The sequence below is a fragment of the Pongo pygmaeus genome, chromosome 6, assembly GCF_028885625.2.
Source record: "Pongo pygmaeus isolate AG05252 chromosome 6, NHGRI_mPonPyg2-v2.0_pri, whole genome shotgun sequence".
NCBI classification, from domain to species: domain Eukaryota; kingdom Metazoa; phylum Chordata; class Mammalia; order Primates; family Hominidae; genus Pongo; species Pongo pygmaeus.
Window position 1 is genome coordinate 147,754,096 of NC_072379.2, and position 20,085 is coordinate 147,774,180.

The window sequence follows — 20,085 nt, forward strand, 5'->3', positions numbered from 1 at the left end:
GAAGGATGTAAAGTATTGATCCTGGGTGTGTCTGTCAGGGTGTTGCCAAAGGAGATTAACTTTTGAGTCAGTGGGCTGGGAAAGGCAGACCACCCTTAATCTGGGTGGGCACCATCTAATCAGCTGCCAGCACAGCTAGAATATAGAGCAGGCAGAAAAACGTGAAAAGACTATACTGGCCTAGCCTCCCAGCCTACATCTTTCTCCCGTGCTCGATGCTTCCTGCCCTTGAACATCAGACTCCGAGTTCTTCAGTTTTGGGACTTGGACTGGCTGTCCTTTCTCCTCAGCTTCCAGATGGCCTATTGTGGAGCCTTGTGAGCATGTGAGTTATTACTTAATAAACTCCCCTTCATATAATATATATATATAGATACACACACAAATATATATGTGTGTGTGTGTATATATTATATATATATATAAATCCTATTAGTTCTGTCGCTCTAGGGAACCCTGACTAATACAACTTCTGAGGAGGGAGATCACTTCTGAGCAAATTATGAGGAATGGCAGCAAAAAGAAGGTGGCTTCTGGGCCGAGCCTTGTGAGAAATCAAATTTTACATAGTGTGGGGGACAAGCATTCCTGGATAAAGGGACAGCATTGGGCAGGGCTAGTTAAAAAACAAGATGAGGGCATTATCTTCAGTGTAAATTGCTCGCCCACCAAAAGGACAAAGTGTGTGATTTACCACCTAGTGACTTCACTGGATGTTCTCCTTCTGCTCCACAATCCACCCCTCATTCTTCTCCACCTCCTTGTTCTGTGGCCCCAGAGGCTGGCCTTATGGACTGTATCAACTAGGCCACCTTGTTCCTGATGTGAGTTGGGTTCGGCTAAGATGGTATGGGCAGGAGATGACAGAGTGAGAGGAAAGAGAGTTGGAGGTATGATTCCTCCAGCGTGCTCCTTACCAGACTATAGGTGGGCAGTAGCCATATTCCTCTAGCAAAAGCTATGGCTTTCCCAAAACAGTCCTCTCCTATAACTAGTGACGTGGGAGTTGGGCAGGGAAGTGCTGGGTAGAGAAGTGCCAGGTCCCTGGTGAGGGCTCCACCCTCAAGCCTGTGACGCAGATCTAAGTGGGAACAGGCACTCCTGTTTTCATGATTGAATGTTGCATTTTCCAAGACCACCCTGGCCAACCAAGCCCCCCATCCTGTACCCATATAAACCCAAGACCTTAGTGGGTACACACAGAAGCAGCTGAATGTCGAGACCAGCAGACCAGTGACAGCAGAACAATGCAGCAGAGAAAAAAAAGAGGGACGTCTTGATGCCGAGGGAAGGTCGGCCAGGGGTGGTTGGAGAAGGGTCCGGCTGCTGGGCAGCCCGACTCCAGGGAAAGATTATTTCCCCCACCCCTCCACCTTCCGCCTCCCCATCCATGTCACTGAGCGCCACCTCCATCACTCAACAAAAACTTGCACTTATCCTTCGAGCCCATGCGTGATCCGATTCTTCTGGGACACTGGACCAGAGCTCAGGATACAGAGGCTGTCACACTGGCCCTCTGCCCTTGCAATAAGGCAGAGGGCCCATTGAGCTGATTAGCACACAAGCCACCTGCAGATGGCAAATCCGAAAGAGCTTGGGTTACATGTGCCCACCTGGGCTTTGGGAGTTGCAGACACCCACCCCTAGACATTGCTGCAGGGCCAAGAGCCCAAAGCATTCATCCTGGCATCTGCACCTGCCAGTCTGCATGCTCCCCCTAGGGGTTTGAGCTGCAGGGAGACCAAGCAGGTGAGCCACACCCGTGTTGCATGTGCTGCAGGGGGAATCAGGGAACTCTCCCATTTCACTAGCTTTCAGTACCTACCTGCTCCCTCCCTGTCCACCACACTGGAATAGCAACCTTGCAGCCTTGCCAGCCCTGGGGGCTTCATTATAATGCCTGGATTCCTTGCACTGTCAATGCCTCTATAGAAAAGGCCCTTGATTAAATTCTCCCCAGTCAGACCTTCTGAATATTCCACCTGCTTCCGGCCTGGACCATGACTGACAGAGATCTTTGTAGTCAACTGAAGTTAGCCAGTGATTTTTTTTTTTTAATTTCCATTGCTGTTTTCTTATTTCTTGGTTCTAAGTATCTTATGTCCTCATCTTCTAAGTGTGGCATTAATAATGAACTTCCCATCAGATCTATAAGTTGAAACTCTTTCATCTCTACCTTGAAGAGCTAGATATTTCTTTCAAAATGTTGGAACTATACAAATGACAAAAGAAAAAATAGAGAAATTGGACTTCATCAAAATTAAAATCTTTTATGCTATAAAATGTATTATCGACAAAGTAAAGCAACCTGCAGAATGGGAGAAAATATTTGCAAATCATATCTGATAAGGGACTTATATCCAAAATATAGAATTCTTACAACTCAATAAATAATTCAATGTTTTTAATGGGCAAAGAATATGAATAGATATGTCTCCAGAAAAGATTACAAATAGCCAATCTGTACATGCAGAGATACTCAACATCATTAGCTATTTGAGATATGCAAATCAAAGCCAGAATTAAAACCACTTCATCCCCACTAGGATGGCTATAACTAAAAAGGCAAGTAATAACACGCGCTGGCTGGTGAGGATGTGGAGAAATTGACACCCTCATGCATTGCCAGTGGGAATACAGGATGATGCCAGCCACTTTGACACTTCCTCAAAATATTAAACACTTACTAGATCTTTTCCCTTTTATTTTTAGTCGGCACATAATATTTATGTGATACAGAATGATATTTCCATACATGTGTACAATGTATAATGATCAAATCAGGGTAATCAGCATATCATCACCTAAAATATTTATCATTTTCTTGTGCCATAAACATTCAAAACCCTCTCTTCTAGTTTTTTGAGAATATACAATAAATTACAGTTAACCGTTTTCACCCTACTGTGCTACAGATCAGCAGAACTCATTTCTTCTAGCTGTCATTTTGTATCCATTAACCAGCCTCTCCATGTAGTCTCCTCACCACTCTTCCCAGACCCTAAGACTCACTGTTCTACTCCCTATTTCCATGGACTCAAGTTTTCTTTTTAGCTTCCACATATAAGGGGAACATGTGATATTTATCTTTCTGTGCCTGATTGATTTCAATTAACATAATGACCCAGCAATTCTACTTCTAGGTATATTCTCAAGAAAGTGAAAATATGTGTCCACACAAAAGCTCTGTACACAAATACATGCATAGCAGCATTATTCATAATACTCAAAAAATGGAAACAACCCAAATGTCCACCAAATGATGAATGGATAAATAATTTGTGGTCTACCCATATAATGAACTATTACTGGGCAATTAAAAGGAATGAGGTCCTGATTCATGCTACAACATAGTTGGACCTCGAAAACATCATGCTAAGTGAAAGAATTCAGTCACAAAATACTACATGTATGATGCTATTTATATGAAATGTCCAGATTGGCAAATCCATAGAGGTAGAACGTAGATTAGTGGTTGCCTGGGGAGACTTAGGGAGAAATGGGGAGTGACCGCTAATGGGTACAGGATTTCTTTGGGGGATGATGAAAAAGTTCTAAAATTGACGGTGGTGACGGTTGCACATTTCCTTGAATATACTGATAACCACTGTAAACCTTGAATTAGTGTATTACATGTGAATGATAAAGCTAATAAAAATTAAAATGATGTGTTTTAAAATTTTGGAACCAACTAATTCTAAAAGCAAATGTTGCCAAAATTTCCAAAATATCTTTGTCTATAATCTTTAGGCTATTTCATGTGTCTGACAGCTACTTAGTAGCCTCAAAATAAATGTGAGAACAAATTAGTAGCTTACTGATCACCATCTTTCCACCCTTTAACCCACTTTATTTGTTTGTTTGTTTTTTCCAGAAGCCAAACCCACACCAAAACATGAACAGGGGGATGGAATTTATTGTTCCTGTATCAGCTCCCATGAAATCTGGTGCCCCGTGGCATTTTCTTTCTCAAGGTCCCAGGGATGCCCAGAGAGCAGTCAGAATCAGGCCAGGCACCAGGATGGGCTTGTCCTCAGATCCAGTTGTCGGCACTTTGTCTTCCAACTACCTAGCTCTGCTCTCTCTTACAAGCCTGGGAGGAGAGTGACAAGTTCATACCTAAACGTAAGCTCCGAACGGTCTTAGCACCTCCAAGTTTAAGGAAACCCACAGGATGCTCTGAAACTTCCAGGAAAATGAAGATTGGAGGGATTGTTGAATTCTTGCATGCCTGAATGTTTCATATTCTCTGAATATCCAGCATGAAACTGATCTGATCCCATGCTTTTTTGCCAACGTGATTTATGTTAGGATAAAAGAAAACACCCCTTACCAAGATGCTCTGAAAGCACCTTCTCCATTATATTAATGATTAACTAATGTTACTAAGAGAACATAAGGCACCTTTAACAAAATAAGAGCTCACTAAATGGGATCCTGTATGGAAATTGTTCGTGCAAATGCCATTTCGGAGCTGGCATTGTACTTGCAGATGGAGTCTCTACAGGAAGCTATGGCTTCAGTCCTATGTGAGCCCGTACAACCACTCAGCACATAAAGTACCATGAAATCGGTGCCTCAAACCACAGTATCTATAAAGGAACTCCTAACTTAAAAAGTAATCCATCAATAGTAAGGATTTTTAAACTTTAGCCTAAAAATTTTAAATACTGTTAGTAATAAAGCAATGAGATTTCTCTAAAATTATTGTTGCCTGTATCACTTTAAATCTTTGACATAAATGAAAACTTGCGTGGAAAATGCTAAAGTTCTAAGCAAATAGGTTGCGCATTAATAAATAGGAAGATGAAGTAGGTGAAATTGATTTTGTTAGGAACTGGTGGGAGCTGATAGAGATCGAGATTTTTTAAAATACTTTTTAAAATTTTTATCTATTTATTTATTTTGAGACCAGGTTATGAGACTGGCTAATTTTTATATTTTTGGTAGAGAAGGGGTTTTGCCATGTTGCCCAGGCTGGTCTCAAACTCCTGGGCTCAAGCAATCCACCCACCTTGGCCTCTCAAAGTGCTGGGATTACAGGCATGAGCCACCATGCCAGGCTGAGACAGTGTTTTAAACTGTGCTGTTGATGTTCTAGGGAAAAGGTAAATCAGCCTGAGATAACAGAAGTCTTCGTAATCCACATGTAGGTACGTGGGCATAAAGTAAGAAAGCTCCAGAATTCTGTTGAGGCCACAAGGATTTCCAGAACTGGCAGTAGTTAAGAATTTTGCAGAATTGAAGAGTCACACCTCTAAATTTGTGTAGATTGTGAAATCCCTTCTTGCAAGAAAAAAGAGAAATAGCTGAAGTTATGGAAATAACAGTTGATGAAAACTTGGTAATCTGAAGTCTGAACTTTGAACACCAGCAGACAGGCTGAGAATTCTCTTTGATCATGAGCCCAAGTTCCACGTGTACCTGCAGGAATCTGTGCAGCATTTGTGCACTGGTGTGGGGCCCAGGAGAGGACCACGGAGTGACAAGCCACCAGGTTCTAAAGGGAGACGAAGATCCCCAGAGGATCTGGATAGAGATGTTTCCCTGACCATTGTCTGCTGTGTGCTCCCGATGATGAGACTCTAGAGTTTACAACTGAAACACACTGTCATTTATGATATTACTTGTAATATCTGGTATGTCTAAGTAAAACATGTATTCAGTAAAACTTGCGATGAAACTTATCTCATTGTGTGGATTTCATTCTTCTCAATTCTTTTATGTTTTCTGGGTTTTTTTCTAGACGGAGTTTCACTCTTGTCACTCAGGCTGGAGTGCAATGGTGCGATCTCGGCTCCCTGCAACCTCTGCCTCCCAGGTTCAAGCGATTTTCCTGCCTCAGCCTCCCGAGTAGCTGAGATTACAGGTGCCTGCCACCACGTCCAGCTAATTTTTGTATTTTTAGTGGAGACGGGGTTTCATCATGTTGGCCAGGCTAGTCTCGAACTTCTGACCTCAGGTGATCCACCCGCCTCAGCCCCCCAAAGCGCTGGGATTACAGGCGTCAGCCACAATGCCCAGCCTTTTATGTTTTTTTAATGTCCCAGTTTAAACAAATGAAAATCATATGTTGGGTAAGGAGGCATGTCTGACAGGATGATCAGTGTTTACAACGAAGCTTGAGCACATGAGGAAGGTACTTGCTGCTCGATTTTGCTGTGAACCTGCAAAGCTCCTCTCAAAAAGGAAGCCTGCTTTAAAAGGAGAGGTCTAGAATTGGGCGTTGTACGATAGGTATGATTTGCAAAGCCAGAAGGACAGAGAGACGAGTATTTAACAAATAAGGCAAGATGACCCTAATCTCTTCTAACCCAGACAGAGGGGCCCTGAAGAGACCAGAAGGGGCTGGCACGGGGAGGAGCAGTGGGGAAAGTTGAACGAGCAGGTGCCTTGAGGTCAGCAGAGGAACTCAGACTCGAGGTTTTAGATATTAAAAAGCCACTGTGCTTGAAGTGTGTTCTGGAAAGATGACCCGCTCTGGTGTGCTTGCTGGTCTGCCCTGGCTAGGCCAGCCCCAAGTCTTGGGCCTACAGAGGTTCCTGAGGGCTGCCAGGGAGGGCCAGAGAGGAGTGAGCCAGAAAGGGGAGGGCCAGCAGGGCCATCGCTGTGAAAGAACAACTAAGAGAGGACAGGCCCATGGTCTTGGTCCAGGTGACAACAGTGCCCAGCCCTGTTCTAGGGAACTGAGGCCTGGTGGTCTTTCATCTCTTGGCCCCAGAGATACCTGATCAGCCCCCTCAGGGGAGGCAGAGCTCTCTAGACCTTAAAGAGCCTTTGGGGTGTTACAGGTTGATATGTGTCCCCCAAAAAGATATGTTGAAGTCCTAATCCCTGTACCTGTGAATGTGACCTTATTTGGAAAAAGGGAGTTAAAATGACATCATTGGCCCAGCGCGGTGGCTCACACCTGTAATCCCAGCACTTTGGGAAGCCGAGGTGAGCAAATCACCTAAGGTCAGGAGTTCGAGACCAGCCTGGCCAACATGGTAAAACCCCATCTCTACTAAAAATACAAAAATTAGCCGGGTGCGGTGGTGCATGCCTGTAATCCTAGCTACTCAAGAGACTGAGGCAGGAGAATTGCTTGAACCTGGGAGGCAGAGGTTGCAGTGAGCCAAGATCATGCCACTGCACTCCAGCCTGGGTGACAGAGCGAGACTCCGTCTCAAAAAAAAAAATCATTGTGGTCATTCAACAGACATGGGCTGATCATCCGTTACGTTCAAAGTACTGTCCAGGAGATGTGAATAAAACACAGACCTGTCCTCAAAGAGTGAACAAGCTACTAGATGTGTTGGTAAAATCCTTGAGATTCTTGGGGAAAGATAGCTTTTCTAACCATAAATGACCTCTCTAACTTAGTTGGTAGCTCTTCAACTACAAAGTATGTCCAAAAGAGCTCTGTGTTTGGGGACCTATGGATGAACAGAGTGCTTTTGGGGTCCTGGCATTCCACAGCATAAAGACATATTCCTGAACTGGCTGCCTCAGAGCCAGAGGGCAAGATGGAGAAGCCCTTGAGCTGGTGTTCAGGACAGGGCTGTGCAGACAGCAGGGTGAGCCGCCATCACGCCCAGACCAACACACAGGTGAGACAGAGAAGGGAGAAGAAACTGACACAGCAACAGCAATACACCACCCTTGCTGCTTGGGGCCCGCTCCTTCTAGCTGCAGACCGCCCACAGATTAAACTGTACTCAAAAGAAGTAGATTGCACAGCAGTGAACACCATTGCTCCAAGTTATGTACAACAGGGAAGGGTGATAGATATTTTATGCACATAGGAAATATATGGAAGGGTCGGGCGCGGTGGCTCATGCCTGTAATCCCAGCACTTTGGGAAGCCAAGGCAGGCAGATCACTGGAGGTCAGGAGTTCGACACCAGCCTAACCAACATGGTGAAACCCTGTCTCTACTAAAAATACAAAAATTATCCAGGCATGGTGGTGTGTACCTATAATCCCAGCTACTCGGGAGGCTGGGGCAGGAGAATCACTTGAACCTGGGAGGCGGAAGTTTCAGTGAGCTGAGATCATGCCCCTGCACTCCAGCCTGGGTGACAGAGCAGGACTCCATGTCAAAAAATAATAAGAAGTAAATACATAGAATTATCACATGACCTAGGAATTCTGCTTGTAGGTATAAACTCAAAAGAATTAAAAGCAGGAATTTAAATGAATACCTTGTACATGCATGTTCATAGCAGCATTATTCACTACAGCCAGATGTGGAAACAACCCAAATGTCCATCAGCTGATGAATGATGAACAAAATGTGGCATATCCATAGGATGGAATATTATTTGGTCATGAAAAGGAATGAGGTAGTGGTACATGGTCTAGTGCACATGAAACTCAAAAACATTATGCTGAGTGAAGGAAGCCTGTCACAAAAGGTCACACATTGTATGATTCCATTTATATAAAATACACAGAGTAAGTAAATTCAAAGAGACAGAATGCAGATGGATAGTTGCCAGGGGCTGAGGGGAGGAAGGAATGGGGAGCAACTGCTTAATGGGTACAGGGTTTCCTTTTGGGGTGATGAAAATATTTGGAACTAGACAGAGGTGGTGGTTGCACAATACTGTGAATGTGCCAAATGCCACTGAATTGTTCACTTACAAATGGTTGATTTTATGTTATGTGACTATCACCTCAGTAAAAAATAAATTAGTGATTTTTGGGTTTTTTTTTTTTTTTTTTTTTTGAGACACACTTCCGCCCTGTCACCCAGGCTGGAGTGCGATGGCATGATCTTGGCTCACTGCAAACTCCGCCTCCTGGGTTCAAATGATTCTCCTGCCTCAGCCTCCTGAGTAGCTGGGATTACAGGCGCCTGCCACCACGCCTAGCTATTTTTTGTATTTTTAGTAGAGATGGGGTTTCGTCATGTTGGCCAGGCTGGTTATGAACTCCCGACCTCAGGTGATCTGCCTGCCTCGGCTTCCCAAAGTGCTGGGATTAGAGGTGTGAGCCACCGTGCCTAGCCTAATAAATTAGTTTTTAAAAAAGTAAATGGCCAGGCATGTTGGCTTGTGCCTGTAATCCTAGCTACTCGGGAGGCTGAGGCAGGAGGATCACTGGAGTCCAGGATTTTGAGTCCAGCCTCTGCAACATAGTGAAACTCTGTCTCTAAAGAAAAAAAAAATTAATTTTTTTCTTTTGAGACAAAGTCTCATGCTGTCACCCAGGCTGGAGTGCAGTGGCACGATCTCGGCTCACTGCAACCCCCACCTCCCAGGTTCAAGCAATTCTCGTGCCTCAGCCTCCTGAGTAGCTAGGATTACAGGCTCCCACCACCATGCCCAGCTAATTTTTGTATTTTTAGTAGAGACGAGGTTTCACCATGTTGGCCAGCTTGTCTCAAATTCCTGAACTCAGGTGATCCACTCATCTCGGCCTCCCAAAGTGCTGGGATTGTAGGCGTGAGCCACCATGCCTGGCCTAATTTTTTAAAAAAGCAAATGATAGTGGAACGGATGACGAAGTAGCAGGAAACAGCACAGATCACCCTCACAACAGCAATCTGCGTGTCCGCAGGTACAGGGTAGGAGCCCGAAAAACTAGCTGGCCATACATCAGCCCAGGGTACTCTTTAAAAAGAGTTCACTGAAAATAGAGCATAATGAGATTAAATCAAAAGTCAAGGTAATGTTCCTGAAGCTTGCCCACAATCCCATCACACTAAGAACTACTGTATCTTCATTTCTTTTCTGACGATGGGTTTTTTGTTTGTTTTTTGTTTTTGTTTTTCTTTTCTTTTTTTTTGAGACACCATTTTGCTCTTGTCGCGCAGGCTGGAGTGCAATGGCACAATCTCGGCTCACTGCCACCTCTGCCTCCCGGGTTCAAGCAATTCTCCTGCCTCAGCCTCTTGGGTAGCTGAGATTACAGACGTGCGCCACCACGCCCCACTAATTTTGTATTTTTAGTAGAAACGGGGTTTCACCATGTCGGCCAGGCTGGTCTCGAACTCCTGACCTCAAATCATTTGGAAACCATCATTGTTTCCAATCATTTGGAAACATTGCGTGTGCAGGAGGGGAAATCCTGCCAGTTTGAAATGCAGTTTGGCTGCTTCTTTACTCTGTGATAATATTGTGTTTGTGGGCGAGGGTTGCCTAGCAAGGTACCACAGACCGGGGTTGGGGGAGGGGCTTAACCAACAGACGCACATATCCTCACAGTTCTGAAGGATAGAAATCAGAGACCAAGGCATAAGCAGAGGCTTCTGAGGCCCTTTGGCTTGTAGATGGCCATTCTCCCTGCGTCCTCGCATGGTCGTCCCTCTGTGCGTGTCTGTGTCCTAATCTCTTCTTCATATGAAGACACCAGTCACATTGGATTAGGGTCTTCTCATATGACCTCATGTTAACTTAATTATCTTTTTAAAGGCCGTATCTCCAAATACAGTTGCATTCTGAGGTTCTAGGGGTCAGGACTTCAGTATATGAATTTTGAGGAGACAATTCAACTGATAACAATTGTATTAGTCTGTTCTCACACTACTACAAAGAAATCCCCAAGACTGGGTAATTTATAAAGGAAAGAGGTTTAATTGACTCTCACAGTTCCACATGGCTGGGGAGGCCTCAGGAAGCTTACAATCATGGCGGAAGGGGAAGCAGGCACCTTCTTCACAAGGCGACAGGAGAGAGAGGGTGTGCAAAAATGAGGAAGTGCCACACTTTAAAACTGTCAGCTCTCATGAGAACTCACTATCATGAGAACAGCGTGGGGGAATCACCCCCATGATCCAATCACCTCCCTCCCTCAACACATGGGAATTACAGATCCCTCCCTCAACACGTGGAGATTACAGGTCCCTCCCTCAACACGTGGAGATTACAGGTCCCTCCCTTAACACGTGGGAATTACAGATCCCTCCCTCAACACGTGGAGATTACAGGTCCCTCCCTCAACACATGGGAATTACAGATCCCTCCCTCAGCACATGGGAATTACAGATCCCTCCCTCAGCACATGGGAATTACAGGTCCCTCCCTCAACATGTGGAGATTACAATTAGACGTGAGATTCGGGTGGGGACACAGAGCCAAACCATATCCACAGTGAAAACATTATGTAATAATAATAACAACAACATCTTCCAGAGATAGCTGTGTTGCAGGCACTGTCCTCAGTTCTTACATGTATTATTTCATTAATCTTCTAGGACAACAGTCCTAAAAGAGAGGTCCTATTTTACAGATGAGGAGCCCAAAAACGAGCTTAGGGACACACACAGCCAGAATGTGGGACTTGAACCCAGGCAAGCTCAAGGCTCTTGGTCAATCCATGGAAGGAGAGAAAGGAAAAAGAAGGGAGGAGGGAGGAAGAAGGGAAGGATACCAGGGACCACAGTAGAGAAAGGCTGGGTTTCCTGCTACTACAGTGGGTAGGGCTCAAACAACCAAATAGAAATTTTTTTTTTTAATTCTAACAATACTCACCAACCCTAAATTAGTAAACTATTTTTTATGCATGTCCTTATGTCCTAGAAAATGGAGTCAAACTGGTTTTTGTTGTGGTAGTAGTTTTTGAGACAGAGTCTCGCTCTGTCACCCAGGCTGGAGTACAATGGCTCTATCTCAGCTCACTACAACCTCCGCCTCCCAGGCTCAAGCGAGTCTCCTGCCTCAGCCTCCAGGGTAGCTGGGATTACAGGCGCACACCAGCATGCCCAGCTAAGTTTTGTATTTTTAGTAGAGATAGGGTTTCACCATGTTGGCCAGGCTGGTCTCAAACTCCCGACCTCAGATGATTCGCCCGCCTCGGCCTCCCAAAGTGCTGGGATTACAGATGTGAGCCACAATGCCTGACCTACTGCAAACTGTTTTATAACTAGCTTTTCACTTAACAAGATGTCAGTTTACTTCCATGCCATTCCTTTGAAACATATTATTTAGTGGCTGCATTGTATTCTGCTGTATGGGTGCACCATTATTTAGCCAATCCACATTCACTGGACATTTGTGTTCTTTCCAATTGTGTTAGTCCATTCTCACACTGCTTATAAAGACATACTCAAGACTGAGTAATTTATAAAGGAAAGAGGTTTCATTGACTCACAGCTCAGCAGGGCCAGGAAGGCCTCAGGAAACTTACAATCACGGTGGAAGGGGAAACAAACACGTCCTTCTTCATATGGTGGCAGGAAGGAGAAGTGCCAAGCAAAAGAGGGGAAAACCCCTTATAAAACCATCAGATATCATCAGAACTCACTATCAGGAGAGCAGGATCGGGGAAGCCGATCTCATGATTCAGTTATCTCCACCTAGTCCCTCCCACAACACGTGGGGATTATGGGAACTACAATTCAAGATGAGATTTTGGTGGGGACAGAGCCAAACCATATCACCAAAGAACATCATTTTATTTCAGATCTTTAAAGTATCTACAGTGCTGATTTCCTTTCAATAATTTCCTAGGTGTAGACTTTTGGGATCTCTGAGAATGCAGATGTCTAATGTTTTTGCTGTTGTTGAAACCTCTACCTGCAGTGGATACGATGGGAAAAAGTTTTTTAGGATGGAAGAAATTAGCATATTTAATCGCTCAAGTCAATAACGTGAAGAGGTAGAGGTGAAAGATACAGAAGGAAGCCGGGCACACTGGCTCACACCTGTAATCCCAGCACTTTGGGAGGCCAAGGCAGGCAGATCACTTGAGCTCAGGAGTTTGAAACCAATCTGGGCAACATGGTGAAACCCTCTCTAGTAAAAATGCAAAAATTAGCCGGGCGTGGTTGTGGGCACCTGTAGCCCAGCTACTCAGGAAGCTGAGATGGGAGGATCTCTTGAGCCAAGAAGATCGAGGCTGCAGTAAGCCAAGACTACACCAATGCCCTCCAGTCTGGGCATTGGGAGTGAGACCCTGTCTCAAAAAGAAAAAAGAAAGAAAGAAAGATACAGGAGGAGAAATGGATCATGTATGGAGCAGTCTCCCCAGTGATGTCGACAGGATGGAACTAGAGCCTTACAGAGGAACAGTCATACTCCTTCCATTTTAGCTGCCTGTAAATGCAGTTTTGTTTAGAGTGCTCTAATAGTGTCTCTTTAATAGCATTTATTTTCTCTATGAAGTAGGACGCAAAGTCATATGCTGCAAAGGAGGAACTGTGGGTTTGGAGGCTTCTAAAAGTCATTAAAGGAACATTGCTAGAAAGACTGAGGACCTACATTCCTACATTCAACTGCATTCTCCCCTACTAGAAGTGTATCTGATCTCTGAAAATCACCCCTTTTGGTTGAAAAGGCTCATCCCAGCCGGGCGCAATGGCTCATGCCTGTAATCCCAGCACTTCGAGAGGCCGTGGCATGCAGATCACCTGAGGTCAGGAGTTTGAGACCATCCTGGCCAACATGGTGAAATCTCATCTCTACCAAAAATACAAGAATTAGCTGGGCGTGATGGTGCATGCCTGTAGTTCCAGCTACTCGGGAGGCTGAGGCAGGAGATTCGCTGGAACCTGGGAGGCAGAGGCTGCAGTGAGCCAAGATCACGCCACTGCACTCCAGCCTGGGCGAAGGAGCGAGACTGTCTCAAAAAAAAAAAAAAAGGAAGAAAGAAAGAAAGAAAAGACTCATCCCTTCTGGGGCCCCTGGCCCTTGGATGTCTGTAAAGTCTATTCCTTCTATATCATAAACTTGAGAACACCTGTCCATTCCATCGCCTAAAGCCTCAGGAAACACATGCACCTGTTTCCCTGAAGCCCTTCCTGGACCCCCAGCATCCTGGAAACCTACATCCTGCAATATAAGAAGCAGCTCCTGGCCGCATGTGGTGGCTCACGCCTGTAATCCCAGCACTTTGGGGGGCTAAGGCGGGTGGATCACGAAGTCAGGAGTTCAAGACCAGCCTGGCCAAGATGGGAAACCCCATCTCTACTAAAAATACAAAAAATTAGCCAGGCGTGGTGGCGGGCACCTGTAATCCCAGCTACTCAGGAGGCTGAGGCAGGGGAATCGCTTGAACTTGGATGGCGAAGGTTGCAGTGAGCCGAGATCATGCCACTGCACTCCAGCCTGGGCGACAGAGTCAGACTCCATCTCAAAAAAAAAAAAAAACAAAAACAAAAACAAGAAGCTCCTATTCTATCCCCTGAACCCAGCAAAAGCTTCTGTTTCTCAGAATCTTCCATTAATGATTTCCCTGAGTCTGAGATTTCGGGATTCTCCAGTTCCTCTGATATTACAATCTGGCAAGAGGTTTGGATAAATAGGACATATTTTGGTTAAGTATCTGTTGACAGTTCTATAGAAGTTTGTTCTACCATTCTTGAAGCTTTTCTGTAGGTTTGAAATTTTTCAAAATAAAAACTTAGTAAATGAGTAATCCAAGACTCTGTCCATATTCTTTTTCAAACCAGATCAGCCTGGGGTACTATTTCCCCATATGAAGACTCTTGACACCTCTCAAGGAGAGGGAGACATTCCTTGGAGCCATCAGTGGCACCCAGGAACAAAACCAAACTCAGCCCTAGGATCCCCCTTAGAGAAACAGAAACTGCGCATGCCAAGAGAGAGAAGGCTCCTTGGTGGATGGGCTGTGATCAGCATCCGCACTTCCAGCTGCCCCTTTGACTGAAGCATAAGCACTTCATCTTTTTGCTGTCTCCCGTGAAACCCCACTGCCACAATAGTTAGCTTCTGCTCTAGTAAGAAATGTCAGTAGAGGCTTCCTGGCTGGGATGACTAAGAGTCAATTTAGTGTTCAGCTGGGCGTTGCCCAGTCTCCTTATCTGGTTCTCACCTCTGTTGTGTGGTCCAGTCTGCTAGCTGTTCACTCACCTTCCTGCTGACTTACTGCCTTGCCTCATCTGGCCTTGCCCTTTAGTTCCTGGAAAGTCCCTGGCTCCTGACTATTATCTGACCTTCGACCTGCTGCCTCTCTTGATTAACCTTCAGATTTCTGCCTGCCTGATTGCAACCACTTCCTTGAACTATGCACATATTCCTGATATTAAAGCACTGACCATGACATTCACCCATTTCTTCGGGTCTGACCGACACTCAGCACCTCCTTGAGTTATGTGCACCCAGCCTCTCTCCAGTCTTGTTAAATGTGGCATTCACAGATTGTCCAGCCCTGCAGAGCTCACTTAAGCTATCATATATGTTTGTAACATCGGCATTAGAACAAACCCGACATTCACAAATTTGGTTCTGAAACTCCCTGACCTTTATCTCACATCTGGTTCTGTATACATCTTTTGTGACTTCATGTGCTGCGACACCTGGCATTTTTATCCTCCTCCCGTTCGTTATTCAGACTTTCCAGCCCCAGCCCCCGACCTCCTAAGAGGAAAGGGGGGCTAGAGGTTACGTTGGTCACTAGTGGCCAATGACTTAATCAATCACGCCTATGTAATGAAGTTTCTGTAAAATCCCAAAAGAAGAGAAAGTAAAAGTAAAATAATTTTTTAAAAAGAATTTTAAAATTAAAAAAAAAAAGGACAGGTAGATAGAGCTTCCAGATGGCCAAACACATGGAGGTTCCTGTGTAACCGCCCAACAGGTTCACCTTGCCCACTGACTAGACAGAGCCAATTTCTCAAGACAGGGGAATTATAAGAGAGAAGGAGTAATTCACACAGAGCCAGCTGTGTGCAAGACCAGAGTTTTATTATTACTCAAATCAGTCTCCACATCTGGTGTCAGAAGTGATCTGTGTTGTGAGAGCATAGTAGGAGAAACTGCTTTTGTTTTCTCCTCTATCTTGTCAGGGGCGTAGGAATGGAGTACATTTTCTATTTCCCAGGCCAGGGGTTAAGCTCACTAACACACAATGAGCAGCTACAAAATGATTTTTTAAAAATCAACAACCCAATAAAAAAGTTGGCAAAGTATAGGTAGGAATGAACGGTTTACAAAAAACAAAATACAAACAGCCCTAAAACATATAAAAGATATTCAACCTCGGCCGGACACGGTGGCCCACGCCTGTAATCCCAGCACTTTGGGAGGCTGAGGCAAGTAAATCACGAAGTTAGGAGATCAAGACCATCCTAGCCAACATGGTGAAACCCTGTCTGTACTAAAAATACAAAAATTAGCCAGCCATGGCAGCGGGTGCCTGTAATCCCAGCTACTCGGGAGGCTGAGGCAGGAGAATTTCTTGAACCTGGGAGGCGGAGGCTGCAGTGAGCCGAGATCACGTTACTGCACTCCAGCCTGGGCGACAGAGCGAGACTCCGTCTCAAAAAAAAAAAAAAAAAAAAAAAAAAGATATTCAGCCTCACTCATAAAATACGAATGCCAGTTAAACTACACTGAAACATTGCTTTCACCTATCAAATTGGCAAAAATCTAAGAGCTTGGTAACATATCCTGTCCCTAAGGCCATCAAAAAACAGACCCTCTCACACATTGTTGGTGCAAGTGTAAATTGGTCAAATGCCTGTGGCAATTTAGCAGTGTCTATCAAAATTATAATGCATGTACATTTGTTCCAGCAGTCCCACTACTAGCAATTTATTTTATGAATATTCCCACATAAGTGTGAAATGATCAGGGATAAGGTTATCTATTCCAATATTGTTTATTAGAGGATATTCTGAGTATATTCAATATTTGATAAAGTAAATTTTAAAATAATTTAATAAAAACCATTTTATTAAAATATTTTATTGTGGTAAGAACACTTAACATGAGCTCTACCCTCTTAATAAATGTTTTAAGTGCATTACACATTATTGTTGACTAGAAGAAAACTCTGTTTTTGAAATAATAAAGGAAATAAATTGTTAGAAATACCCAAGAGGAAGATTCGGAGAGTGAATCCTGAAAACACTCATTTTGTAACTCCAGCCTGCAGTTTTAAAATGCATTCCCTACAAAAGCCTGAGGGCTGAATGAGAAGCTGCTTCTCCAAAAGCCCGTGTCCCTCAACAAACAAGCTCGCCCCTGTGGCAAAGCACACCCTCTGGTTTTACTGCTTATGCAGAGCTGTTGCTTAATTGACAGATGGTGCCGCTGTGAAAATACAGCCACGTGGGAGAGAAATAAATCAATAAGAAAGAAGACTGAAACACTCTCTCCAGATTCTTTTTTATTCTAGTGAATGTGAATCAGGATTTTCTAATAAAAATCAAGTTAAAAAAATTTATGGCAGGTGTGCTACATATTGAGCGGTTTCAGGAAAATATCAGAACTGGCTGTGGCTACAATGAAAAACATTTTACAGGCTGTTTGTAAAAGCTGGTCACCCCCCAGCCTGGCCAACACAGTGAAACCCTGTCTCTACCAAAAAAATACAAAAATTAGCCGGGCTTGGTGGTGCGCAGCCTGTAAGCCCAGCTACTCAGGAGGCTGAGGCAGGAGAATCACTTGAACCTGGGAGGCGGAGGTTGCAGTGAGCCGAGATTGCACCACTGCACTCCAGCCTGGGTGACAAAGTGAGTCTCCGTTTCAAAAAAAAAAAAAGCTGGTCACCTCAATCTTTATCGCAATGAAGAAAAGACAACACATTTTTTTAACAGCCTTCTTCCCCCAATTAGCTTTTTTTTTAGTATGCAGTTAATTTGAAAACTTTATTTAAACGTAAATTGAGTGGATCAGTGTGGAAAGGTAAGTCAATACACAGCAGATTAAAGATAACAAAAAGAAACAAGTGACCTATATTTTCAGAACTTTTCCAGAATGATCGTTTGTTTTGTTTGATCAGTGCTAGAGAAAGAAGTGGCTGGAAGTTGGCAAAAGAACAAGTGAGAAACTGTAAAACGGCCTGTCTGAAATCTGTTCTTTTTTGTGGTTATTTGGGCCAGGCTGACTCCTCGTTGCCAGCACTTCTCACATCAAGCACCCGGTCCACCACAAATATGCACATCTCGTCACATGCCGGTGACATTACATGCCCTCCAGTGGGTAAGCTGTCTTCACTTTGTCTAAATCTTTTGGAATTACAGCAACCAATTGACTGGATGTGACGGTTTCTATAATTTTTCATCTAGTGAATGAAAAAAAAAAACCCTGACGTTTGAAAAGAGCCACTTTAAAAAGTTGTAAACAAGCATGAAGAGGCTTTCCTGGGTCATTAGCTGATTTTTATTTTGCAAAATGCGTTCCCTGGAGACTTTCTAAGAAACTACTGTGCTTAATACCAAACTCATAAAAAGCTAGAAATTAGCTTTAATTGTTTAAAAATGGCCATCAATCGTCTAAAGCCAGGATTGCTGTAATTTATGAAAATATCTTTATAAAGTATTTAAGATATTGTGGAATAATATATGAAAATAATATATAGTTATAGATACACTAAGCTCAACAGTACCAACAGGCTAGCTCCAAATTTCCCCCAAAAGCTAAAGTTTTCCCTTTTTTGTACAGGAAGTTGGAAAAAAACCTAAAAATAGAGCTTTATTTTACTGAGAGGCAAGCAAGATTTTACTTACTATTTTTTTCTTCTGGAATATTCCATTTAATATTGGCGAAATGCATATTTCATAACAAAAGGAGAAACAAAAGAAAATTGTCATGAAAACAATGCCTACATGAAGTTAAAATGCTGCCTTCTAAAACACTATGTACCTGTTTATTCCCTCTCATAATGCAAGCTTTATTTCAGGAAAACCACACTCAGCTCCATCTCTCTGTGCCTAGGAGGGCTGGGTTGTCAATGTCAGAGAGGAGAAGAAAACCCAAGACAGGTTGAGCTGAGGTCAGGTACTTGGAGATGCCAAAGCCTGGTACAAAGTAGAAAAGCAGATTTAAGGATGGTCTGAGGTCAGAAAATGAATCAAGAGCCAGATACACCAAGTTCAAACCAGGACAAGCCAAAAACCAGAGCCTTTGTGACAAATCTAAGAACAAATGAGACAGGGATATATGAATAGGCAAGTTAAACGAGACTAAGAAGCACATTAAATGGGTGTAGCTAAATCTACACAGACACTTTGTTCAGTGGCAGGACCTCTTCCTCCACCAGCAGGCTTTCACTGGTCTTAAAGGAGCAGTATTCTGAAAATATTATGGAAGGGACCAAAACAACTAATATAAGATGAAGACTTGGTTGTGCAAAAATGCACCACCACTACAATCCCCAAAAGGAAGGTCTACAAGGAGCACACAAGCTAAAGATTGCCATTGCTATTGTTAGAACAATAAATTATATGTGACTATTATTTAGCACCCTTGAACACACAAAATAAGACTGATGTAACATTTAGCGCATAATGTATTCATTCAAAATATTTATTGAGTACTTACAGCCAGGCACTGTGCTGAAAGCTGGGGATAAAAAGTTAAGCAGAACGTAGTCTGTGCTCTCAAGAAATTCACAGAGAAAGAGAAAAGAAGTGATTTCAATACAGCGTAATAAGTACACTGCAAGGGGGAAATCACGGGGTGTTAAGATAGAAGGATGATGAAAGCTGCCAAAGGACAGGAAATCTAAGCTGAGAACTGAAGGAGTGACGCAGGACAGCCAGCGGGAGAACTTTTCTGCTTTATGTTTAATTACTGTCCAGAGCCTTGGAGAATTTAGAGATAACACAAAAAAGACAATTAAATGAATGAAGGCCTCAAAAATATGACCATCTGCAGGGAGTGAAAGCAGTAGCATGGTCTGATCTTGAGTACTGTTAAAAGTAGACTTTTCAAAATGTTAAAACAACACACACACATAAGAGCGTATGTCAAGGTTATTTTTAGCTCGCTAATGAGGGAACAAACAGAATGACAAAATGATTCAAAGGCAGATGCAAGAAACGAATGTACATATTTCCCATCAAAGAGAAGAAAGCTAGAATAAAATTATTAAATATTAAAACTCATCAGTGTTCTACAGAGCAATAAACTATAATCTTTAGGGTTTTTTTCTCTAATGAACAGAAATAATTGGCATTATTATTAGACAAAAATAATTTTTATTGTATCAATTTATTACATATTAACATCTAACTTTTGTTGCAAAAATGCCTGGGCCCTATTCATTAGCTAATAGGAAGTTAAATCAAATTGTATTTGCCAAGAGAGTCAGGTGATCCTTACACAGGCTTGTTAAGTGAACCCCTAGCCTAACAATAAAAGTCACACCACCATCTTTTTGGCTACCTTCTATGTGTTGGATCATTTTGTT

The 20,085-nt window shown here is 43.4% G+C and overlaps 1 protein-coding gene and 1 long non-coding RNA gene across 2 annotated transcripts in view; one reads left to right on the forward strand and one right to left on the reverse strand.

Moving 5' to 3' along the window:
• Positions 1 to 5,228, forward strand: part of C6H7orf33 (chromosome 6 C7orf33 homolog) — a 26,133-nt gene extending 20,905 nt beyond the window's left edge. The window contains 3 exon segments of the mRNA XM_054496904.1: positions 3,875 to 4,076; positions 4,079 to 4,125; positions 5,154 to 5,228. Of these exon segments, the coding sequence (XP_054352879.1) occupies positions 3,875 to 4,076; positions 4,079 to 4,125; positions 5,154 to 5,228 (324 nt within the window).
• The window catches only part of LOC129041390 (uncharacterized), a 22,499-nt gene extending 3,216 nt beyond the window's left edge, over positions 1 to 19,283 (reverse strand). The window contains exon 1 of the long non-coding RNA XR_008503855.1: positions 19,215 to 19,283. This is a non-coding gene — a long non-coding RNA (uncharacterized LOC129041390). The remainder of the gene's footprint in view (positions 1 to 19,214) is intronic.
• Between the last annotated feature and the right edge of the window lie 802 nt (positions 19,284 to 20,085).